This window comes from Lepidochelys kempii, chromosome 3 (assembly GCF_965140265.1).
Source record: "Lepidochelys kempii isolate rLepKem1 chromosome 3, rLepKem1.hap2, whole genome shotgun sequence".
Classification (NCBI taxonomy): Eukaryota; Metazoa; Chordata; order Testudines; family Cheloniidae; genus Lepidochelys; species Lepidochelys kempii.
This window is the reverse complement of record NC_133258.1, coordinates 148,681,212-148,706,047: the sequence shown is the minus strand read 5'-3', so window position 1 is coordinate 148,706,047 and position 24,836 is coordinate 148,681,212. Positions and strand designations below refer to the sequence as shown.

Below are 24,836 nucleotides of genomic sequence, written 5' to 3'. Positions count from 1 at the left end.
GCTGCCCCTCAGTCTCACTTTGTTCTGCAGAACGGGGGTGGGACGAGGGAGTTATATTTGGCACAACAATCAACTAGAAACAGAGCTGCAGCAGCAGATCAACCACACTGACAGCCAAAGGCAAATGCTGACTGGCTCAGTGGATTGGTCATGGGAAGGCTCTAAGGTCACTGGTTAGCAGTGGAGGAGTGTTATCCTCCAGTGGCTGTTTGATGGCCCATGTGTGCAATGAGTTCATGGATCTCAATTTCTGATGGGAAAGTGTTTACATAGCAAAACCCACTATTAACTTTGTCTCTAACTGGCATAAAAGCCAAGCAGCAGATAGGCCATAGAGATCTAACTCTCCACACTCACTAGAAGAGGCCCTTCCAGAAGCCATCACTCTTCAGGGGCTGTCTATCCAGCCTCTCTCACCAGTGCTAAAATCACTAATAAATTAGTCCAGGACTGGGCTGACTGACGTGCTTTGTAAGACATGGCCTGAGAGCTATGAGTTTGCTTCCCATAATGAATATCACATGCACACATCTGGGGCCTTAGACAGAAGTCAGTGCTCATTGCTGCACCTCTGGGCAGGGTGAAGGGGAGGGATCAGTCTCTAACCCAGGACAGTAGGTTCCAGCAACATGGTGACATCCACCACAATGGGGCTAGAGCAGGGTACAGGTGGAATGCAAAAAGCAAGGGCACTTGGGGAGGTGACCAGAGCCAATGGGGAATGTCTATTAGAGTATAAATTCAGGGAGAGGAGGGAAAAGGAGGTCACCCTTGTGCATTTACTGGCCTGTCTTATTGACTTATGGATCAGATTCCCCAAGAGCCTCTTGGGAAGCTCCCCTTGTGCTCAGTGATTGGAAGCCATCCTCTGGAAGGCAAACATGTGCCAGACACCAGTGATGAGAATCCCCTGAAAGGCATGGGCATGCACTGCTGCCTGCGGCAGAGGAAGGTAGGAATTCCCAGTTACTACCTCAGACCATGGGACGACACAGCATGCTCTTAGGACCGCAGAGTTTCCTGTTCTTCCTCTGCCATCTGGCCATTCCTGGAACCCATTGGCTCAGCCACTGCTATGCTGCAGGGTGTGCTGGACATGATGGTGAGAGAAGCCTGCACAAGCTTCTCCTCCTTCAGGGTGAAGATCCAGGCTCTAGTCAAGAGCTCAGCAAGGCTGTGTCCCAGAGCTGGAACATCAAGATTTGTCTACCTTTGCATCCAGAGGGAGAGAAATGTCAGCTGCAGATACATCCAAGCAGAACCATGGTGTAAAGGAACAGAACAATCTAAAGCAACATTTCTCAAATGTGGCCACCGTGGCTGCATGCGGTCACCAGGGGCTTTCCTTGTGGCCACAGCCTCCCGGGTGATGATGGGGAGGGGGCCGGGGAGTAACCCTCCCCCAGGGCCGCCAGCAGGGGCTGGTCTCTGTCCCCTTCTGGAGCCACAAACACTGTAGGAGCAGGCAGCCAGCATGAGCTCCCCACCTTCCTGGAGACGGTGGGGCTCAGGCTTCAGGCTTAAGCCCTGGGGTGGTGGGTGACAGGCTCTGGCCGTGCGGCAGCAGGCTCCATCCCCCAGCCGCAGGGCTCCAGGCTCAACCCTCGCACATCGCCCCTGGCCCTTACTGCCTCCTCCAGTCCCCATCTGTGTACCAGGGCCCCAGGCTCTTGCTCTGGGCTCACCTCCTTCATCTCCCCTGACTCCTGCTGCCTCCCATCTATCCCCCTATCACCCCTTGGCTCCCTGCCCACTTCCCCATCCAAGCTTGCCGGGGCTGAGTAAGCCTGCTGTGAAAAATGATATTGTTAATATCCCTTTTTTCACAGCCTCCCAGCTAGCTAGCAAGTCTGCTGTGAAAAGTGATATTAACAAATATACAAAAGGTCACTTTTCACAGCAGATTTACTAGCTAGCAAGTCTAAAAAAAAAAAACGCAACCAAAAAAAGCAAAACATGCAAAGCACCTTATTTGTGTTGCTGTTCTGTTGAGGCCCAGTAATGAATAGACAACTATACATTATTTTAAATTATTGAGTTGGCAAAAAACAACAACAAAACCCTCCATAAATAAATTACAATGATTTGGACGTGTTTTTGCACATAATTATTTGTTTTTCCTAAAGTTAATTAAGTCTTTTAGGAAAAATTGTCAGAGCGGCCACCAGCATGCGTTGGTGGTCGCACTCTGAGGCCACCCAAAAATTTGTTGCAAGAACTCCTGATCTAAAGGTCAGAGACAGTGATCCAGAGAGTGGAATTGATCACATGAGCTAGGGGAAAACTTGTGACCTTAAATTATTGACAGCTCCAGTGACTTCCTGCACTTGCCCTCCACCCTCCCCTTCTCCCTCCACCACCTCTGTGGGCACTGTTTCTACAGTAATTAATACACAGTGGGGGCTGGGAGTAAATGAATGAATGGCAGGTGTGAGCTACTGTGACGCAGGCTCCCATCAGTCCAAAGCAACAGCTGCAGCACTGCAGGGGGAAGTTGCTTGAGCTTTGTGAGCAATCTGATCTAGGCTTTCCCTAGCACCCCTCACCATGGTATCTAGGAACCAGATCCTCAAAAGTATTTAGGCTCCTAATTTCCATTGGCTTCCATTGATTGATGAAAGTTAGGAGCCTAAACATCTTTTAGGATCTGGGTCCAAGTGCTTCCCAGGTAAATTAGACTGGCATAGAGATCTCCCTATTGAATTTCCTGTGTCTTCAGCTTTCCTCCCTTCTGTGGTAGGACACATGCCTTCCTTTTGGAATTAACTGCCTATGGGCACCAGAGAGGTGTAAACCCGCAAGAGGGAAAGAGATGCATTGTGATCTCCAACACAGAAGATCTAGGAGTTATGGATGCAACTGAGAAAAGCAAAACAGACTGAACCTCCAACTCTCTTCCACGGAAAGGGGTGGAAGCCCCATTGTTTGAAGCCCTGAAAATGTAACTGGACAAAGTCTGTGCAAATCCATAGTAGGGAATAATCCTGTAATGGCTGTGGTGAGGGGCCAGGCCGCCCAGAGGGGGGAGCAAGTGGAGCAATTTGTCCCAGGCCATGAGAGTTTTCAGGGGCCCCCCCAAGAGTTTTTGGTGGCAATTTGGTGGCGGGGGTCCTCCCGCTCCATGTCTTCGGCAAAGTGCCCTGAAGACCCGGAGTGGAAGAACCCCCGCCGCCGAAGACCCCAGGCCTCCTGAATCCTCTGGGCGGCCCTGGTGAGGGGGGTGGCCTAGTTTGGACCTTGGAGATCTCCTCTGTACCTAAGATGATGTGCAGCATTGAGAGACAGTGTTATACAGTGGTTATAGCTCTGGTCTAGACAGGCACAGGTCTAGGAGCCAGGACTCCCAATTCTATTTCCAGCGCTGTCACTAATGTGCGACTTTGGGTTAACCACTTCACCTCTCTGTGCGTTAGCCTCTGTACCTGTAAACTAGGATAATTCTATACAGCTAGATGGAGATTATAGGCACCACCTATGTGTAATGTTGGCTGCCGCATCCCATTACATAGGCGGCACAGGTCCCATAGGACTAAATTGGTTAAAATGTGCATGTCTGTAAAGCAAATCTTGTTCGTTCCTACCACTGTCATTGGTAAGAGACTCATTCAGTCTAATTTCTGGCACACACTAGTGTACACCAGCCTTGTCACCCACACAGCCTAGCCTAGCCAGCTCCCTGCTCACTTCTACCGCAGCCCGAAATCACCACCAGAGGGAGGAGGCAGGCCCAGACCACCTGAACAAACACAAGCCACAGCTGGGAATTGGCCGGGCAAACATCTGGGGCTCACACAGACCATCTCTTTCACACTCACACGGATTTTCTCTCACCCATAGCCGCACACACGCAAACTAGGCAGCGGGGCGGGGGAAGGACGCAAGCCGAAGCTTTCTAAGTGTTTGTTTTGCCCTTCCCCTGAAGGGGCTGGGTGCTAAGCTGTGCTGCCCCTGGAGCCAGCCATGTCCCAAGCCAGGGACAGACACTGGCCCAGATTCGCAAAGGACGCCTCCTCCCGCCCCACCTCACCCCACCCCGCGTGAACCTTCGCATGGAACCAGCCCTGCGAGCGGGAGGGGGAGAAGGATAGTAGCAGCGCGGGCAGCTGGAAGGGGGGAGATCCCGCTGGCTCTGGGGGCGGTGCCCAGCAGCTGCGGGGGCGTGCCAGGCTGCAAGGGGGCGTGCCGGTGGCGGGGGAATCCCGGCCGCAGCCGGGGCCAGCGAGGCGTGGCGCAGGCTGACAATGGCAGCGGGCGGAAGCGCCTTCCGCGTTCGGGGAGGCGGGGCTCGGGTCTCAGGCTGAGCTAGGTTTGCGCTCGGCCCGGCTAGGCTCTCCATTCCGCTCCGGCTCCGGCTCCAGCTCCAGGCCGCTCGCCGGGCATGAGGCCGCCGCGGCCCCCGCTTGCCTTCCGGCCAAGGACCCTGCCCCGGCCGGGCCTCTAAGCGCCCCCTTCCTGGGCCCTCCTCCCCTGCTGCAGATTCCCCCCCTTTGCACCCTGCTGCCCCAGCCCGGCTCCCCGTTTGTGGCCCCTGCCCCAGCTCGGCTTCCCCCCTCGGTTCCTGTCTGAGGTCCAGACCCCCCCCCGCCCTCTCTTTGCCCCCTCTGCCGGGTGCTTGGGGGCTGAGCGGCCCCACTACGCGCCCGCTGCCCTCGCACCATGTCTGGGCCGCGGGGCTCGGAGAGGAAGGAGAGCTCGGAGCTGGAAGAAGGGCAATGTGACTCGGGCATCTTCTCGATCCACTCCATCCGCTCCCTGCCCGGCCCGCCGGGGGATGGGGAGCACCCCCGGGGCCTCGGGGACACGCTGCGGGAGAAGGACGCCGGCCCCCTGGGCAAAGAGGGAACAGACGCCCTGGAAGTGGAGGAGAGGATCGACTCTACCTATAGCTCGTCCTCCCTAACCGAGCACCTGGCCGACCTGGGGCAGCTCCCCGAGGAGGAAGCAGAAACCCTGGAGGGGCTCAGCCAACAGCCGCTGGAGGCACTCACCTACATCTCGGAGGATGGCGACACGTGAGTGACCTTGTGGCTAGTGCTGCTCTCCCCCGGGCCCGGGAGGGACACCACAGGGAGGGGAGCCTAGTTTCTGTGGCCCCAGCCGTCCTTGGCTTCTAAAGGCAAGGGAGGCAGTTAGTCCTGCTTGTGGTTGTGGCTGTGATGTGGACACTTGTCCCTTGGGAACTGAGCAGCTCATCTCACACAGGGCCACCAAACAGCCATTAAATGCAAATGACTTCCAGCCACTGCTGTTCTGCAGTCACATTGACACCAGTGCCTCAGAGGTGAGTGGTTCTGTGTCCCATTCCCTACCCAGCCTTCCCCGTCACCTGGGACTGGTTGAGTCTGACACCACAAAGATAAGAAGCTGCATGTCTTTAGAGATAGCCAGTGCCCACCAAAACTTCGGAGTCAGATTGTAACTGGGGGGACTGTCAGTAGAAGAATCCATGTCCCATCGCCATACCTTTTTCTTCTTCGGAGTCACATGTAGGTGCTCAGCCCCAATGAAATGGGCTGGGTATTTAACAATTAATCTAAGATTGGGCGAGATCAAATGGAACTAGCAGAGAGAAAAAGAAATTGTGCAGATCCATTTACTTTTCAGGTCTGAGCAGTGGGACACGTGGATGGAGTTAGGGGTCTGGCTAGGACGTGTGGTCAGAATGATACAGAAATACATGTGATGTGCCAGTGAGAAGCTGAGTTTCTTCTTGTTTTGTGGCTGCCAGGAAAATGGGAGGCAGGTTCCCTGGACAAAAATCTGCTCTTTTCACCTGTGAAAACTCCAAAGCACAAAGCTCTGGCAGCAAGGGAGATGACTCACCTGCATAGGCTGCTTTAGGTTGTAGCCACCTGTCCAAATCCGCTATGTTGGAGAAGACCTGATTACAAAACACTTTAGTTCCTTCTGTGCTGCTGGATAGAACCATGTTGGGGGGTATAGGGGTAAACTGGCTACAGCATAACATGTAAAAAGAAAAGGAGTACTAGTGGCACCTTAGAGACTAACTAATTTATTTGAGCATAAGCGTTCGTGAGCTACAGCTCACTTCATCAGATGCATTCTGATGCATCTGATGAAGTGAGCTGTAGCTCACGAAAGCTTATGCTCAAATAAATTAGTTAGTCTCTAAGGTGCCACTAGTACTCCTTTTCTTTTTGCGAATACAGACTAACACGCCTGCTACTCTGAAACCTAACATAACATGTGGGTCATATTCCTGGATCTAAAATGCCTTTGCAGGTTCTGTGGCTGAAGCTGATTCAGTTAGTAAGGGATTTTTGTGTGTCTAAAGAGGCAGTGGCCTAATCCTGCATCCCTTCTACTCCTCTGTTACAGCTTTAGGTGCTATTAGCCTCTCTAAGGCCTAGTTTACACTTACAAATCAGATTGACGTGTCACGCAGGGCTGTGAAAAATTTCGCGCTCTGAGCACCGTAGTAAGTTTGATCTAATCGTGGGTGTAGACAGTACTAGGTCGATGGAAGATTTCCTCCTCTAGACAAGCCCTAAGTGCTGTGACTTTGGTGTGTGCCAGGGGATCATTGTTTTCCCTTCCCCACTGTGTCTAGGAGATGGAGTCTATTGGAGAGTCTTCTGCTCATTTATCTGGTTCCATCTTGTAAGGTGCCTGAACCTGTTGCTTGTCACGCTGGCATGATCAGACCCTATCATAAGCCTTCCACTAACTGGAGAAGCAATTAACTCCCGGTGGCACTTTTCACTCCCTCCCCACAGGAGGCAGCTTTCCAGGGCTCTGCAAATGGCTGCAGCTGCACTACTGCTTGCATGCGCTCTCTCCCCTTTAAGGTGCAATTTAAAACAGGAAACCTTCAAAGAGTGAGGGGGAAAAATGTCTGCTACTTATGGCCGGGCCTTTGTGAGTTAGTGCTTAGAGAAGTGGGACTGAGTCCGAACTCCTGGGTTATATCCCTGGACCCTAACTCTGGGAGGGAGTGTGTTGTAGTGCTTAGAGCAGTGAGGCTGGACTCCTGAAAATGTCTAGGCCCAGGTGGGTCAGGAATAACATGCAGAAGTGCTGAGCACTCACAATTCCAGTGGGACTCAGTGGGGGTACAAGTGCTCAGCACCTCCCTTGCGTTCTCAGTTTTTCTGTCTGTAAAATTAGGCTAATAATACTTACAAGGCTGAATGAATGAATGAAAGGGGCCAGAGAGGGCCCAGAGTTATTCTAGGGAGGCAGAAAAGATGACCCAATAGGCCTCTTCTGTTTCTGATTGTAGATTGCCCAGGAGCAGCAAGAGGAGAATTGCAATTGTCCCATCATGTGCCTTGCTTGAATTCATCCTGTGAAGCAGAGCCTGGGCTAGCATTAGAACCTCAAGCTGATTATTTCTCAGAAGGTTCATTGAGCAATAGCACTTCCTTGTAACCATTCTAATTATGAACACAAAAGTCCTGGGCTTAGAGCTAGTAGTTCCTGTTTCGTGAGCTGTCTGGGTTGATTCAGTCCCTGATCCTGAGTGGGCAAACCATCCATGATCTGGTGGGGGTAGAATGTGCTGTGGGTGCCCAGTGCCTTTTTTGGCTGCCCAACCTGTGATGCAGTTTCCTATGGGCTTGCCTGAGATTCTATGTCATTGGGAGCTCTGTCCTCAGTCTGACACTTGTGATGAAAGTTCATCAGTGGAGACAGATTTCAGAGGAACAGCCGTGTTAGTCTGTATTCGCAAAAAGAAAAGGAGTACTTGTGGCACCTTAGAGACTAACCAATTTATTTGAGCATGAGCTTTCGTGAGCTACAGCTCACTTCATCAGATGTTTACCGTGGAAACTGCAGCAGACTTTATATACACACAGAAATCATGAAACAATACCTCCTCCCACCCCACTGTCCTGCTGGTAATAGCTTATCTAAAGTGATCAACAGGTGGGCCATTTCCAGCACAAATCCAGGTTTTCTCACCCTCCACCCCCCCACACAAATTTCAGGCTCGTTCACCTGCACATCCACCAATGTGATCTATGCCATCATGTGCCAGCAATGCCCCTCTGCCATGTACATTGGTCAAACTGGACAGTCTCTACGTAAAAGAATAAATGGACACAAATCAGATGTCAAGAATTATAACATTCATAAACCAGTCGGAGAACACTTCAATCTCTCTGGTCACGCAATCACAGACATGAAGGTCGCTATCTTAAAACAAAAAAACTTCAAATCCAGACTCCAGCGAGAAACTGCTGAATTGGAATTCATTTGCAAATTGGATACTATTAATTTAGGCTTAAATAGAGACTGGGAGTGGCTAAGTCATTATGCAAGGTAGCCTGTTTCCTCTTGTTTTTTCCTACCCCCCCCCCCAGATGTTCTGGTTTAACTTGGATTTAAACCTGGAGAATGGTCAGTTTAGATGAGCTATTACCAGCAGGAGAGTGAGTTTGTGTGTGTATGGGGGTGGGGGGGATGTGAGAAAACCTTGATCTATGCAGGAAATAGCCCGACTTGATTATGTAAAGAGTTGTCACTTTGGATGGGCTAGCACCAACAGGAGAGTAAATTTGTGTGGGGGGGTGGAGGGTGAGAAAACCTGGATTTGTGCTGGAAATGGCCCACCTGTTGATCACTTTAGATAAGCTATTACCAGCAGGACAGTGGGGTGGGAGGAGGTATTGTTTCATGATTTCTGTGTGTATATAAAGTCTGCTGCAGTTTCCACGGTAAACATCTGATGAAGTGAGCTGTAGCTCACGAAAGCTCATGCTCAAATAAATTGGTTAGTCTCTAAAGTGGAGACAGAGATGAGCTTGTTACCAGCCACTTGAAATCCCATCAGGAGCCTCCCATGGAAACCTGCTTCAAAGGAGTGGGTGTAATTGATGTAGATTGGGGCAGCTGAGCCAAAACTGTGCCTGCAGAACTGAACCAGCTCTGCTCTGAAAACAAGAAGGGGCTCTGATGGTGCAGGAGGGGTTATAATGTATTAGCCCACCTGTCCTGGAGAAATGGGTCTGATCACAAGTGAAAAGAGTTAGGCCTCTGCCTCATCCTTGGTGGATATTTGATTGAGTTACACAATCTGCTGTGTAATTGGCAGTTTCTGGTTTGGAGATGCCAGGACTAGAATAGCAGGGGGGCTGCATGTCATGGCTGAGTTATATTGGCAGAGCTGGAATAGTAGGAATGCTGCAGGTCAGGAGTGTGGGATCAGCAAAGTTGTGGGGTGGGAGTATTCAAGGACTGGACTAGCAGGAAGTAGTGCAGTCAGGAATGAGGAATGCCAAGGAGGATTGTGGGTCAGGGTTGAGATGTGTTGGCAGAACTGGGTGGGTGAGATCGAGTCTAACCTCTGGAATAGCAGGGGGCTACCAGCCAGGACAGAGATACTTTGGCTGAGTTCTAGCTGGGAGTTGTTTGACATGGCAGGAGACGTGCTCCAATGGTGGGCTGCTCCCAGGCATGCCAACGTTATCCTCTGCCTGGTAATGTCCAGCTTCTCCTCTTGAACTGACAGTTTGTCTCTGCTAAATTGGATCCCAGGGGAATGACTCTCTGTGGAAGTTGGAGAGGGGTTTTCCAGCCTGGGAAAGGTCTGGCTGGCTCTGGGCAGGCCAGAGAGTAATGCTTGATTTGTGTCCTGGGCTCCTAATGAACTCACCCTCTTTTTAGGGAGTGACTTGGAGAAACTCCCTGCCTCTTGCCCTCAGCAGGGAGCTGCAGCAGGGAGGTGGAGCAAGCTGCCCATTGTTGCTTTTGAGGGGGGATGGGATAGGATTTTCATTCACATTCCTGCTCTGGGCAACCCCCACACCGCCGTCACCACCACTGGTGTTGCTGACTGCTGGCATGGAGGTTGTGCCTCGGTTTCTCCCATGTGTTCCAAGTCAAAGGTATTTCATCTTCCTGCTCTCAACCTTCTTGGGCTAATACTCCAGGGCAGCCAAAGCATGGCCCCTGAAGTTCCACCAGGCTGAGGCCTATACCTCCAACACTGATGGGTTTACTGGAAATCTCCAACTACGTTTGGATGAGTAGACTGCATATCCCAGCATGCAATGCTCCATCTTGCCCTGAGTAACCAGGCCCCATTGCATGATGGGGGCCCTAGTGCTCACAGGGTTCACCTCCATATGTGGGGGCATATGGCAGCCACTGTCTTCAAAGTAGGGGTGTGGCATCTGCAGCCCCCTCACTTGGGCAAAGCTTGGGGGTCCCCAGCTTAGCCCGCTGCCTGGGAAACAGTCTCATTGGTTCCTTCGTATGGAAATGGGGCCAGAGCTATTTTGGTAGCGCCAAGGTCTGTCTGTGGTGTCTCAGAGGAGGAGGGGAAGCCTCACTTCCTCCCCCGAAGTGCAGTTAGTGTCGTGCCTGCTGATGGGAAATCACGTGCTGGTGACTTGGGGACTGAGGGCTGATAATCAGGAATCAGGGTGGGTTCATGAGTTAATGCAGGTCCTGGTCCCCAAGGAGATGCAGTTTTAGTCTTCTCTCTGTGTGGTGGTAACTGGAGGCTGTGGTGGCTAACGCTGATGGGCATTTTTCTTGCTTTGCTCTGGCCTGCTTGCAACTATTCAGTAATTACTGTGCCCTATGCCCCCCACTGAGTGTCTCAAGAGTTGCAGGCAAGGTCAGCAGCTCCCCACAGTAACTGAAGTCAAGAGACCAGCTGCCAGCACCTGACCTATTGTGCTGTCCTGAAGCAGTGTTCTTGCAGCAGCAAGGCTGAGATTGTGCACATTCAAAGTCACTGCTCCTACACACTATCGCTCACTCATCCCCTCCAGGAGGGCGTTCATAGTGCTGATTATGCCATTCAGTTTCACACCACTGTATGTGCAAAAGAGGGAAAAGAATCACTGGCGCTGGGAGAACCCTGGGCAAGCTAGATGCAGTTCAAAGAAGGGCAAGTAAAAGAGGGGTCAGGCAGGCTGAGTTAAGGGGAAAGATTAAAAAAGCCTGGCGAAGGGATGACTGGGGGAAGAAGTGTGAATTTGCTGCCCAGGAGGGGGGTGGGATGGAGTTAAGCAAATGGAGATTTAAACTGAATCTCAGAAAAGCTTCCAGGCACTGAGACATATTAGGCTGAGATTGGCTCACAAGGGAAGGTTTAGAAGCCCAATAGCTTAAGATCAAACTGTAGTAAATGAATATTAGAGACCAATCCTTCCCTGGCCCCTGCAGGACTGGATGGTCAAACAGGGCTTTCCACCTCTACCATCTATGATTCTAACCGCTAACTCTTCGGCTGGTCGGATGGAACACAGAATATCTCCTTCAGGTGGGGTTTGGCTTTGTAAATGTAACTTTCTCTCGTTTCAAGCCAGAGGTGCCAGTGTCTTTTTATATGAGGCCAACCACATGTCCAGCTAACTCATTCACCTAGGGTACCACTAGACTGCACGTTCCACTGCTGCTTCATGTGTTCTGGGCTGCACGTGTAGCATATTCAAGAGTCCAGCTGCTCTTGTTTAGAAGGCACACTCCCAGTTCTAGGCTTAACTAGGCTGAAAACCAAACAAAATGTTAGGAAATCTGCAACAGGGAACAATCCCGGATGGGATCTAAAGGGGCTTCCCTGGGCCAGATTATGCCACCCTTATGTTGGGTAGTATCTCACGCTTGGGTCATCCTGTTGATTTCTGTGGGGCTGCCCACAAAGTAGGGTACCATTCAGTATGAGGAAGGTTAGCCCAGTCTGAGCCTGTGGTGCTTGTACATCCATTTTTCACTCCTTTTCTCCTCCATTATTCTGGGGTGCTCCCCCCTCCCATTGATTGTAATGGCCTTAAATAGTCTGTCCCTGTGTGGGGTTTGGGATGGTAGAAGGGAGAGATCCTATTCCCCATAAGGCCATAAAGAGGCCTCCTGCTTCCATTTTCCTCCTTCCTGGAATGTACCAAGCTGGAGATGCTCTTCCCAACGGCAGGCCAAAAGACTGCAGGGAAAGGTGGCTTGGGGTATGTGCTCACACAGCCCCAGGCCTGGAAAAATACACCCTGAACTAAGCCTATGAGCCAGTCTGAAATACATCCGTGCCCTGAGCCACAGCTCCTCCTGCCTGGTCTCCTAGTGGTTGGGTACCCCAACTACTTTGGGGCCTGAAGATGTCAGTCTCCTGCCGGCTAAACTCCACCATCAAATCAGTCAATCTGTGCGAGGCCACCCCTCCAGAAAACAATTGCTTCCACCTCCCACTACACACACAATAGATGAGTTCTTGATAGCCTCACCTGCCTCACTAAATCAATTTATGCTGGCTCCAGAAACAGAGCCGTCTGTCGGGATGGCATGAGAGATGGGGGCTGAGTTTCTTCTTCTCCTGAATCAGATCTCTGCTCACTGTTTTCAGGCAGGCAACGGACTCTGGAGTGCGTGGCCTTTCCTACAGGACCCACTCATACACAAAGAGCCTTATGCCGTGGTGGTTTGGCCTCCAGGTGCCAGCCAGGGTGGCAATGCCCCTACCAGCAGCAGCATTGGCGTTGTCTCTCTGCAGATGTCATTGCATTGGTCACATGTCACAGCCGTAAAAGCTGGAGATGTGGTTTTTTTTTTTTTAATGGTAGCTCAGACTGTGCAGCGATTGAAGCACTCGCCCAGGAGAGATTCCCACTTGCCTGGGTGAGTGGATTTTTCATGCCTGGCCCCTGTCTCTAGCAGGGAACTTTCCAGTCACCTTTATCCCAGGCTTGTCTTCTCTCACCCCAAACCACCTCCTGCTGTTGAAACTGCAGGTTAATGGTTGGAGGACATTGGCAGAAATGTGTGTGGGGAGCCCAGGGCTGGAATAGTGGGGAGGCGGAGGCTGTGGGTCAGAAGTGAGGTAGGCCATCAGAGCTGTGGGTGGGGAGCTCAGGACTGCAATAGCAGAGATGCTGTAGGTCAGGTGTGAGATGCATTGGCCCAGTTGTGTGGTAAAGGTTCCTGCTGGTCAGTTTGTTTTCTGAGGAAGGGGTTAGCAGGGAATGTTAAAAGGGAAAACAGAATAACTGGAATTTCTGTGCTGCTCTCCTCAGGAATGTGTGCTCTCTGTTTTCCAAATCGTCCCGCTGCTGGCTCTATTTCCTCCTTTCCTCCCATGAATGATCAAGTGTTTACTGCAAACACTGATATTTGCATGATTTCCCATGCCTCTCCTGGGAGAGAGCAGGGAGAAGAGTGTGAATTTTCTCTTTAACACGTGGGCAGGAAGGGGGGTGGGGATGGCAGTTATATAGAACAAATCATGTCCGATGTTTGATCCCTTGTTCTGGATACTTGTAGGCTGAGTGGGTGGATGGGACTGTAGGGCAATGCTGCCTGACTAGGGATCTCAAAGCCCTTTATGACTGGGAATCAATTAAGATTCCCAGCCCCTCCCAGATCGGGATCTGTATTACCAACCCCATTTCTTGAAGGGGAGAGACTGAGGCACAAAGCCTAAGTGTTTCCCCAAGGTCTGATAGCAAGTCAGTGGCAGAAGTGGGAATAGAGCCCAGGATCCTAGTCCCTTACTTTATCCTCAATGAATCTGTGGTGATACTAAAGCTTCTCTTGCCATGTGATTGGGATTAACCCCCAAGTGTAGAAGCCATAGTTCTCGAGTCATCCTCTCCTCTGCTTTCCCCCTCTTTCAAGTACATGAGCTGCTTGGAGCAGGGTGTAAACCATCCAAAGCTCTGTATAAAGTTGTAATTAATCCAGGACCATCCAAGATGTCACAGCTGTGGCTGTGCTGCGTGGTGAGCCCACTGGGACATTCTCAGGAATAGAACTCTGACCCTCCTGCTCCAACTGGGTGTCTCCCAGTTAAGCTAAAAATAATCTCCATTAGCTGCTCATGGGTTCAAATCCCCACGGGGGAGCAGTACAGATGCTATGACCCACAGGTGAGGGCTCTGGATTCCATGCAGCAGAAGGTGGTGAATGTATGTTTGCATCTGCGTTCTCTCTTTGCCTGTCTGACTAGTTCATTACAATATTATTATTTCTGCTACAATAGAACCTAGAGGCCCCAGCTGAGATTGTGCCTAATACAACAGGGCCCCAGGACAAACACAGAGCTGGCTACTTCAATAGACAGGGGAGACAAATGGTGTGAGAGGAAATGGAGGCTGAGGAAGGGGAAGGGTCCCCTTGCCCGAGATCACCCAGCATACTGGTGGCAGGTCTGAATGCCAATCAAATGACCTATCCACAGGGCCACACTACCATCGCCCTTTGCAGTTCCATCACCCCCCTTAACTGTCCTTCTGCACACACCCCTTTCCCAAGCTCCCCTCTCCCAACGCAACAGCCTACTACCTCAGTTGTCCCACCAGCTTAGTTCCCCCGAACACTAGCAGTTGTGAGGGGTGAAAGAGGGGCTGAGTTAAGGGTGTGGTGTGTGGTCGGTGGTGTACGGTAGCTGTGAAAGAGGGGCTGAGTTAAGGGTGTGGTGTGTGGTCGGTGGTGTACGGTAGCTGTGAAAGAGGGGCTGAGTTAAGGGTGTGGTGTGTGGTCGGTGGTGTACGGTAGCTGTGAAAGAGGGGCTGAGTTAAGGGTGTGGTGTGTGGTCGGTGGTGTATGGTAGCTGTGGCAATGGGAAGTCATATGCTTGCAGGTGAAGGAGTAGAGGGTATATTTTGCTTGGTGGCTTGCCTGTCCATTTCCTTGATTTTGGGGTTTGTGTTAAATGTGTGTGTGTGGCAACCTCAACTGCTTGGCAACAAAGCCTTTTTTATGTTAATAATTGTGGTGGTAGTCATGTCCGTCCCAAGGTATTAGAGAGACAAGGTGGGTGAGGAAATATCTTTTATTGGACCAACTTCTGTTAGGTAGAGAGACAGGCTTTCCAGCTACATAGAGTTCTTCCTCAGGTGTGAGTTTGGGTGTTGTCCTCTTTGCTGTGGGGTGAGGCAGCTGGCCAGACCAGTGGTATTCTTGGAGCTGTATGGTCATCATTGGCAATATTGAGGCCTAGGAAAGAGTAAAGAAGGCTGAGGCCTCTGTGCCTCGTGCTTTGCAAGGTCAGAGGGTTCCCACTTTGGCACAAGATAATCCTGATCCCTCGCTTGCATCATCATGACGCCCTGCTCTGTAATGGGGCCGAGGCACCAACCTTTCATGCCGCTGGCTCATCCCTCAGCTCTGGTTCTGCACGCGGAGAACTTGAGACAGTTGGGATCTCTATGCCTGTTTCAGGAAGTGAAGGACTGCCACATGATACAGGGGGAAAAAATGCGGAAATGAGACTGGTGGGAGACAGAGTGCAGGGGCAGGGGAAATACTCCCAACAAGGCATGGCCTAGATGGCACCAACTTCCCGGTGAAAGTCCCAGGCACTGATTCAGCAAGACATGCAGTGGGTTGCTAGTCCCCTAGTGCCTTTACATGCCGGTCCTCAAAGAGCTCTACAGGGCTTTAAAGGTGGGGCAGTCATATTCCCTCCGTTTTACGGGCAGGGAAGGTGAGTCCCCTCACTCGGCCAGGGTCATGCAGCGCAGTCACCTTAAACCAAAACCGTTCTACTGAGAGCTGGGGGCGGATTGACAGACTTGGGTTTTCAGCCTTAAGCGTGTGACTGGCCCACCTTTCCCCGACTACCAGTTCTGGGTATGATGTGGTGCGTGTGTTGGGGGGTGGGGGATTCCTGAGGGTGGGGACTGGCTTGGTAGGAATTACAGAGGGCTCCATGTACTTTCATGCCGGGCCTGGCCTCAGTCTCCTGGGAGCTGTTTGGCTCCGAAAAGTGAAAGCAGCAGAAGTTTAAAGTTCAGTCAGAATTGCCCTGGAAAGTCCCATCTGCTAAGACTTCTTATCTAATGCATAGGGGCTGAGAAGTAAGGCCACGCCTATAGCCCTGCTGGCAGGGGGACTGGGAGGGACGCAGTGGGAGCTGGCTTATAGAAACAGGGGCTGTCCCTGGTAAATGGGGAGGGAGGCCCAGCTGCAGGAGCCACCAAGGACCTTGTCTATGCTGAGGTTGTCTGGTAGTCTCCCAGTGTCTTTTCCCTGGTGTTGGTAATGGTGCAATTGCTAGGTAAATGGGGCCCAGATGCTTTTACTGCCATGCCCGCTGAGCTACACACAGCTCTGCCAATGCCCCTCTGTCCTGACCAGCAGCCCCCACAGCCCCCCTTCCCCTAGTACCCTCCAGTGGAAACCTTGCTTCTCTCTTTCCCCCCGACAACCAGAGGCTGGTTCCAGTAGGTATTTTCCTTGCTGAATGCCCCATACGCACAGCTGTCAGTTGCTCTTCCCCCTACGCTGGGAGCTTTAGCTGTGCAAGGGGCCCCCTCCCCCATCCCCATTTGTTGCTCAAACTGTGGGTGGCCACTCCCTCCAGTGCAGCTGGGGAATTCCCCATGCCCATGTGACCTGGGGCTTCCCCCGGGACAATGCAGTAAGGCACAGAGGCTTGGTTTGGCTCTTCCTGCTGCTCCTTCTGCCTGAAGGGGACCAGCTTGGGGTCCCCTGGATCCTGGCTGCTGACAGACCTGAGCTGCTGTTCCTGCTCAGCAATGAGGTCGGGATAAGCTTCCAGCATGGCCCAGAAGAAGGCACCAAAATCGCCCCATGTAGAACTCCTCCAGACCGAACTAGTCCCTCTCTCCATCCCCCTTCAAGAGACTACCAGTCACATCGGCCACCAGGCCCAGTGTGCCATCCAGGACACCTGGCCCTCCACCTTTCATGCCCTCCCCTGGGGGCCCCCCAGCACTCCAGCCTTTACGCTGCAGTAGTCACCTTGGGGAGCTGCCGAGACCAGAGGGGTTGAGGTGCCCCCAGTAAATGAGCAGCACTCCTTATCTTACTTGTGAACAGCAGCTTCTCCATGCCTGGCCCATGGTGACACCTGGACAGGGAGCAGCTGGTGAAAGCTGAGCCCAGGCGCACCTCCTCTATAACTTCCCCCTGTGGCTTCAGGACTCCTCAGTGTTGTTAGTGCCCCAGTGTCTCCCCCCTCACTCCCACCTGCAACCTGCCAGAAGATTGTGTCCTTTCCAGTGAGACCCCAAGCTGGCCATGCTGCCTCGCCTGTCCCTGGCCTCCCGGCACCGTTACTGCAACACACTATGATGCCACCTGCCCTGAGAGCAGTATGTCCCTAACAAAGCCACCATCCCCACCATTGCATCAGCCTGGTGCTTTGCTCTGCAGTGAATGCCGAGTCCAGTTCAAGGACGCTGTGGTGGTGTTCAGAGCCTTCCCTGAGGTTGGGCCTACCTCCCCTGGCAATCAGCTTTCCCTTCACCACTGGGCCGTCCCGCACCATGTGGGAGCCAGAGTTCTCGCAGGAGGTGGCCTGAGGCTGGAACAGACTCCCACAGGAGATCAGAGACCTCGCTGTGATCAGAACAAAATGCAAAACTTGCCTCTGGCTTAGCCTGTAGCACACATGCAACCACCCCCTCATTTTCACCCCCTCCCGCGCAGTACATGCTAACCCAGCTCTCTGTCCCGCAGCCTGGGAGTGGGTCCTTGAAGCTAGAGTGGCATTACTGTTTCTATCTTTAGAGGCCTTGGAGATGCTCTGGGGAGATGGGGGACAGGTCTGGCTAGAGAGGGAGTTCAGGAGGGGTTCATAGCTCTGCTTGGGGGTGGCTTTTGGCGCTGAAGTAATGACAGACGTTCTGTGCGGGACTGGAAATTCCCTTCAGATTTCTCACTCTTGTTCTGACTGCTCGGGGTGCGACAAGGACTGGTGTGAAACTCGCACGAGTGCGGCTCGTGGCCTCTCACACGTGTCTCTTGGTGTCTGGGGCCTTGGGCTCCAGTCTTCTGTGCAGATTTCTGTGGGGGCTGAGAGTTGGGCCCAGGTGGGGCTGCGGGCTCCAGCAGACAGTGGCGGGTGCTTAGTCTTGGTAGATATATTTCCATCTGGTCAGCTGTGCCCCCTAACCCAGCACTGGTGGTCCCATGGGGTTGGGGAGAGGGGTCTGGTAATCCAGTTCTGATTTTTCTCTCTTCTCCTGCGGACCCTGGCCCAGTTCATTCCCAGACCAGTCTGAGCTGGGGCAACCCACTCTGTCTCGGTGGATGAGGGGACTCCAGAGAATGGCAGGTGGTCTTCAGCTAATCTCCTGGATCCCTCCCACACTGTATCCCACGCCCCTGCTGCCTGCCCTTGAGTCAGGAAAGCAGAAGTGCTGTGGCTGCAGGGAGGGGGAGGGAGTGGAATTCCCCTAGGAGCTGCTGGCCAGCACTAGGTCATGGTTCCCTTGCTGCCGCATCTCCCTGGGTCGGGGAATGTATTCCAGGGCTCCCTAGGGTTTGTGTCCTAGCAGGAACGACTCTACCCTTCCTGCCTCTGAGAGTCTGTCTGGGTTGCTGGGTCTGGGTCTCGGACAGGAGCTGGAGGGCCAAGCTCTCATGGGCTCTGCAGAGGCATAAGGATCCCCTCATGTTGCTAATAGGACTTGGCATTCGCTCTGGCCTCCTTAGCCACCTCTCTGTTGGCTGCTGAGCTGGCAAGGGGTGGGGGACCTCTATTATTTGTGAGGCTTTTTGGACTCCTAGGATGAATGGGGTCCCTTCTGCCCATGATCTGTCTCAGGCTGCCTCTCTGTGGGCCCCAATCTGCATGCCCGTCGAGACTGTCCACATGGGACGCTCGGGCTGGCTGCAGTGGGGGTGACTGTCCTGAGCTCAGGTGGGGAATGCTAGGGGGTAGAAGTGAGTGAGTTGGGGTCACCTGGTAACACCCCTGCAAATGGGCCATAGAACCACCCCTAGCTGGACCTGGGCCTAGCCTGTGCAAGGCAGCTCTGCCCACCCTGCCTGTGCTCAGGAGAACCTGTTTGGAGAGTGGGTGGAGGCCAGTGAACCCACAGTCACTGAACCTGTTTCTCTAAGTGGCCCATGTTGGCAGGGAGCTGCTCCATTCCCTTCTGCCCGACACCAGGAATTGGGCACCTTGGGGATCTGCTCCCTTGGCTGGGTGGGTATGTCTGTGCCAGGCTGATGTGGCATGGGCATTGAGGGTTTCCTCTCCCAGTTCCAGGGCTGGGGGCATGGAAGCGTTTGTGTCTCTCTGGGGTAGTGGTGTGGGAGCGACAGGCTGGGCGCCGTGTGGGAACCGCAGCACTGACCCATCTCCTCCTCTGCAGGCTGCTGCACCTGGCAATCATCCATAGCTTCCCAGCACTGGCATTCTTCTGCATCACCCACCTGCCCACGGAGGTGCTGGAGATCCAGAACGACTTGTTCCAGGTATGTACTTGGGGGAGGAGGGTGCTCCAATCCGGGTGATCCCCTGTCAGCCCTCAGGAATGGCCTAGCAGGTGGACCTGTCCAGATTAGCCATTCCCCACACCCCCATTCCCCCAGGCCCTGGCCTTGTTCCTCATGCCCCCAAGGCTAGTGCCTTGGCCCCCTGAGGATCTGTGATGCTCTCACCCCCCAGGTCAACGCTGCAGGTATTTGGGGTGCCTTAGTTGAAGCAAGTTATGCAGACAGCTGCCTTTGGCTGGTGTGTGGGGTACCCAGATAGGACCCTGAAAATGCAGACACTCAGGCCGGCACTGTATGCAGCCCCATAGTTATCAGAGGCCCCAAGCCAACATGAGCACCCCTGGGGGTGGAGCTGCCTGGATCTCCCCCCAACCCCCCCGGAGTGAAGACTGCGGTGTTCCCACTTCCCTCACCCAGGGGAGGCTGTGGCGGTTGGTAGCTTGTACTACTTCCGCGGGCCCTGCCTGGGGTGGCCCACTGCTGTCATCCCTTGCCAACTGCCCCAACCTGTGGGGCCCCTGTGCCCTCCCGATGCCACCCCTGACCCTTCACTGTCTTGCTGCCCACAGACCCCACTTCACCTGGCCGTGTACCTTGAGCAGCCCGACGTGGTGAGGGCGCTGATCCACAATGGGGTCAGCCTGGACCTGCAGGACCGCAATGGCAACACCCCTCTGCACGTGGCCTGCGAGCAGCAGAACCTGGAGTGCGCCAAGCAGCTGCTGCAGGAGCTGGGGGCGAGCACAGAGCCTCGAAGGAGCCTGCAGGACCTGCAGCTCCAGAACTGGCAAGGTGAGAAGCAAGGCAGGGGTGTCAGAGGCGGTGCCCAGCTCCGTAGCTGCAGGGTAGGCGTGTGATGGGTGCTAGGCTCCACGCTGAGATGCCCTAGGCAGAGATCGTCTCTCTGTGCAGTGTTTGTGCTCGGCACTAGATAATGAGGCTCTGGTCCGCGACTGGGGCTCCTTGGCGCTACAGGAATACAGTACAATAATAGCTGCCTCTGGGTCTCTCTCCTCCCCAGGCTTAGCCTGTCTGCACATCAGCACTTTGAAGGGGAACCTGCAGCTGATGGGACTGCTGCTGCGGAGTGGAGCTGACATTAACGTCCAGGTAGTACACGGGCTTGTGGGTGAGGGCAGCTGGCCTTGGCACTGCCAGCTGTATTGCTCTGTGCACCTTCCCCAGATCAGTGTCCTGAGGAGTCTCTGTACCCTCCCGGTTTCTGGAAGCTGGTTCCCCAGGCGGCTGCAGGTTAGATGGGGCATGGGCCCTGGCGGGCACCAAACTCCCAAATGGATGTTCCCAGCTCCATGCCGAAGCCTCTCCAGATCTGCCTGGTGGCAGGCAGAGGGCAGGGCCAGCAGGTCCCCTTCAGGCTGGTGGCAGGTGCCCATTGTGATACAGTCTGTGCGCCCCATTGGGGTTCCATCCCCTCGCCCTGGGCCCTACACTGGCAGCTGCAGGGGCGGGACAAAGCGTGAACCCATTCTAACACACTGGGCACTGCTGTTTCTAGGATGGCACAAGTGGAAAGACGCCCCTGCACCTGGCAGTGGAGAGCCGTGACCGTGAGGCAGTTCAGTACCTGCTCAGCAAGGGGGCCCACGTGGATGCCCTGATGTACAACGGCTGCACCCCGCTACACCTGGCCGTGGGCAGGAAGGATGCTGCCATGGCGGCCATACTGTACCACTCAGGGGCTGACACCCTGCTGAGGAACATGGAAGATGAGACTGCCCAGGACCTGGCCGATGGCAATGATGACGTGAGTCTGTCCGTGTGCTCCCCTGTGGGGGGAACATGTGATGGGGTGTCCAGGGAGGAGGCTGTGGCCCTGGGACAGGAATGCTGGAAACGGTGGCTGCTTCCAGTCCAGCAGGAGGCGCCGTAGGGCTCTCGGGGGGAGTGTGCAGTTGCCGTGTCTGTCCCCACCCTGCTTAGAGGGGCATGGCAGTGCGCTGTGTACTCTCATCAGCGCTAACTCACCATTAGTTGTGCATTTCCCCTGGGGTGTGTGGGATGGCTGGGCTGTGTTGGCCCTGGCTCCAGATGCATTCAGTCCCCAGGGAACCTGCTCTCCTTTGGCCTCTCTGGCACTAACCCTGACCTCTCCATGCCTGTTGCCTTGGCAGCTCCTCGCCCTCCTGCCTTTCGATGACCTGAAGATCTCGGGGAAGCTGGTGGTGTTCTCCGACTGAGCGACCAGACTCTGACTGAGGGGTCCGCCCCTGGCTCCCTACGCCCGATGGGACCCCACTCACCCAGCCATGGCACTACAGCTGGCAGGAGTGGAGCCGGCTCAGGAAATCTTTCCCCTTGTAGTGGGCTCCGTGGCCCCCAGCTCTCCACCCAAACACCCTTCCCTGAGCAGGTGGAAGTTGGAGGAAGTTGCATGCGCTGCATGGGACCCTCGGATGATGCGTCGGGGCTGCTGCTGCTCTTTCCCCTGCCTGCAATGGGAGTGGCCAGCAGGGGGCTCTGGTCTCAGACTGCATGGAGGAGCAGCTGGGAGGGGGTGTTTCCTGGTCCCAGACTGTGCAGTAGGGAGTGCTTCTCCCCCACACCTCCAGACACTGCTGGAGCAGTTGCAGGGGCTCCCACTGCCCTTCCCCAGGAGACGCAGACTCCCATAAACCCTTCTTCTGTACACTCAAGATCAGGACCTCGTGATTCCCTCAGTGACCACTGGGGGCTGCGCGCTCTGACTTCTTGCCGCTTGAAGGCTTCAGCACCCCCATGAGCAGAATTGCCCTGTACCCCAGCCAGCCCCTCCCCAACCAGGAGGGAGCGGGGCCAGACTGGACATGAAGATGAACAGGAGGGAGCCCTCCTCCTGTGGGTGGAGCTGGATGGGAGGTACAGGTTTCCTTCTGGAGAGGGGCGCAGAACCCAGTGCAGGGGCACCTCTGCCTCTTCCCAAGGAAATCCCATACCCTGCTCCCTGAGATTCCCTGTCTGTCTCCCTATGTGAGCCCAGCTTAGCTAATGCTGCTCCCTGCTTGGGCAGTTCCGTCCAGACAACTTGCACTCCCAGCTGCAGTCGTAGCTAGACTCAGAGGAGGGAGGGGCTGGGAGACCTGGTGTTTTATCCCCAGCTCTGCCACTGAATGGCTGCATCACCCTGGACAAAGTGCCTTTCCCTTCCTTGTGCCTCAGTTTCCCCCTCTGAAAGGGTTTAACAACACCGACCCACCCTGCAGAGCAGTGCACACACGCTTGTGTGTGAGGAGCTTAATCCAGTGACATCAGTAAAGGACCTGGAGATTCTCCAATGGAAATGGCTGGAGAGGGGCCCAGGGTTCTTCCCCTGATGATTAGCCACTTCCCCTCTTTGGGCTGCCATGTGTGTCCCCACCCCACCCCCAGCATGGCTGCCTCCCTGTGGCAGGTGTGTAGATCAGGGGTGGCCAACCTCTGGCTCCGGAGCCACATGCGGCTCTTCAGAAGTTAATACGCGGCTCCTGGTAAAGGCACCGACTCCAGGGCTGGAGCTACAGGCGCCAACTTGCCAATGTGCCGGGGGTGCTCACTGCTCAACCCCTGGCTCTGCCACAGGCCCTGTATCCACTCCACCCCTTCGTGCCCCCTCCCCTGAGCCTGCCGTGTCCTCACTCTCCCCTCCCAGAGCCTCCTGCAGGCCACAAAACAGCTGATCAGGAGGGGGAGGCACTGATCGGTGGGGCTGCCAGTAGGTGGGAGGTGCTGGGGGCAGGGGGAGCTGCTGAGGGGCTGCTGATGTATTACTTTGGCTCTTTGGTAATGTACATTTAGTAAATTCTGGCTCCTTCTCAGGTTCAGGTTGGCCACCCCTGGTGTAGCTAGTGTAGCATTTGGGAGCCAGGGGGGGAGCCATGGTGCCTGTGACCCCATGTAAGCTGGTGACATTCTCACAGCTTTGGAATAGCTGTTTATTGTGTGGGGGGCAAGTCCTGGATGGCGCAATCGCCCGGGATGCTCTGGAGAGCCTGTTCCCTTTTCCTGAATTCTTGGAAGGGCAGCTGCAATAGTTTTGCCAGGAAAAGCTGCAAAACTTCTTAGCAAACACTTTGTGAGCCTAGCCGCAGCCTCTGCGGCTCCTCTGGGCAGCTCAAATCATTGGCTGTCTTTATCTCTCTCCCTCCTCTTCCCCCCCCCCCCGGGTATTTTAGCACTTACACCCTGCTGTGGTCACAAATGAGTTGAGTTTAAAGGCCTCAGCCAAAATCTAGTGGCAATGGCTCTGGAGCTGCTCAAACTAGCTCCATCTTCATTTTGATGTGATTGGTGGGGTCTGCCCAGGAAAGGCCCAGGACTAGAACAGTGTAGGGGGTGGGATGTAAGAGCCTTTTAAAATACTCTGGTTTCCCTTTTTAAAACAAGGTCTCAGGAAAAAAGTAATAATCTGTTCTGTGCTGCCCCCTTGTGGCTGTTGATGGTATTGCAGCACCTCCCCACGCTGGTGTTTTGCCAGCGCTCCTTGCGTGGCTAGGTCTCTCAGTCCTGAGCCCCTGGCAAGGTGTGGTTTGCTGGATGCTCTGGTGACGGGGGAGCTCTGGTGTCATGCTAGGGAAGCACTTATGGCCTGAGCTGTCGCCGGTGGTTAGGGAGGGGGCATTCAAATGTTATTTAAAGAATAAAGGGATCAATCCTGTAGAAAATTATCTCGGTATTGATACCACTCTTCTTCCCCTCTCTCATGGCTCTGTGCAGAGGAAGCAGCCAGCCCAGGGGGGCTGCCACTACTCAGCCCCCAAAGGAGGCGCTCTGGGAGCTGGGGTGAAGTCATGGCAGCAGGATGGTGCAAGTGCTGGAGCTGTGGTTCTGGAAGTACATGTGCCCTGAGCCTGTTGGTGGAGGCTGACCACCAGTGTGCTAGGACAGGGCCTGGAGAATTCTGGGTGCCAGGCTGGAGCGGTGCCCATTCGGTCCTTGTCCCAAAGGCAAACAAACAAACTGGGGCCTTCGTTGGCCGAGTTGCACTTGGATCATTCCAAACAGCTTTCTGCAGGACCTTGTGTGGCTCGGAGGACCGAAGTGGTGAGAGCAGAGGCCTGGCAGTCAACGCTTTTGGGCTCTATTCTCAACTGCAGGAGGGGAGTGTGGACTGGTGTCTCACAAAACTGGGTGACTGGGCAACAAAATGGCAGATGAAATTCAGTGTTGCTAATGTGAAGAAATGCACATTGGAAAACATAATCTCAACTATACATATAAAATGATGGGGTCTAAATTAGCTGTTACTAATCAAGTAAGAGATGGTAGAGTCACTATGGATAGCTGTCAGACAATGTCTGCTCAATGTGCAGCGGCCATCAAAAAAAGTTAACAATGTTAGGAACCATTAGGAAAGGGATAGATAAATTAGAAAATACCACAATGCCTCTATAACTCCATGGTATGCCCACATCTTGAAGACGGTGTATGGTTCTGGTCGCCCCATCTCGGAAAAGGTACAGAGAAGGACAACAAAATAGTTAAGGGTATGGAACAGCTTCCCACGGAGGAGAGATTAAAAAGACTAGGACTTTTCAGCTTGGAAAAGAGCCGCCTAAGGGGTTATGATAAAGGTCTATAACATCATGAATGGTGTGGAGAAAACAAATAAGAAAGTGTTATTTACCCAATGAAATGAACAGGCACCATGTTTAAAACAAAAGGACCGTACTTCTCACAACGCAGTCACACTGTGGAATTTGTTGAGG

At 53.7% G+C, this 24,836-nt stretch overlaps 1 protein-coding gene across 1 annotated transcript; it reads left to right on the top strand.

Moving 5' to 3' along the window:
* The first annotated feature begins 4,184 nt into the window (after window positions 1–4,184).
* On the top strand, window positions 4,185–23,795 carry NFKBIE (NFKB inhibitor epsilon). The gene is made up of 6 exons (XM_073338515.1): window positions 4,185–5,012; window positions 19,032–19,134; window positions 19,725–19,947; window positions 20,177–20,265; window positions 20,672–20,920; window positions 21,288–23,795. Exons 1-6 carry the CDS (start codon window positions 4,657–4,659, stop codon window positions 21,351–21,353), a joined length of 1,086 nt encoding a protein of 361 aa, XP_073194616.1. The 5' UTR covers window positions 4,185–4,656; the 3' UTR covers window positions 21,354–23,795.
* The last annotated feature ends 1,041 nt before the right edge of the window (window positions 23,796–24,836 follow it).

What these genes read in the sequence shown, in the direction of transcription:
- NFKBIE (XM_073338515.1), top strand. Translation starts at nt 4,657, where the DNA reads ATGTCTGGGCCGCGGGGCTCGGAGAGGAAGGAGAGCTCGGAGCTGGAA. An exon ending in ATCTCGGAGGATGGCGACAC is followed by an intron (nt 5,013 to 19,031) that starts GTGAGTGACCTT and finishes CCTCCTCTGCAG; the next exon opens with GCTGCTGCACCTGGCAATCA. An exon ending in TCCAGAACGACTTGTTCCAG is followed by an intron (nt 19,135 to 19,724) that starts GTATGTACTTGG and finishes TGCTGCCCACAG; the next exon opens with ACCCCACTTCACCTGGCCGT.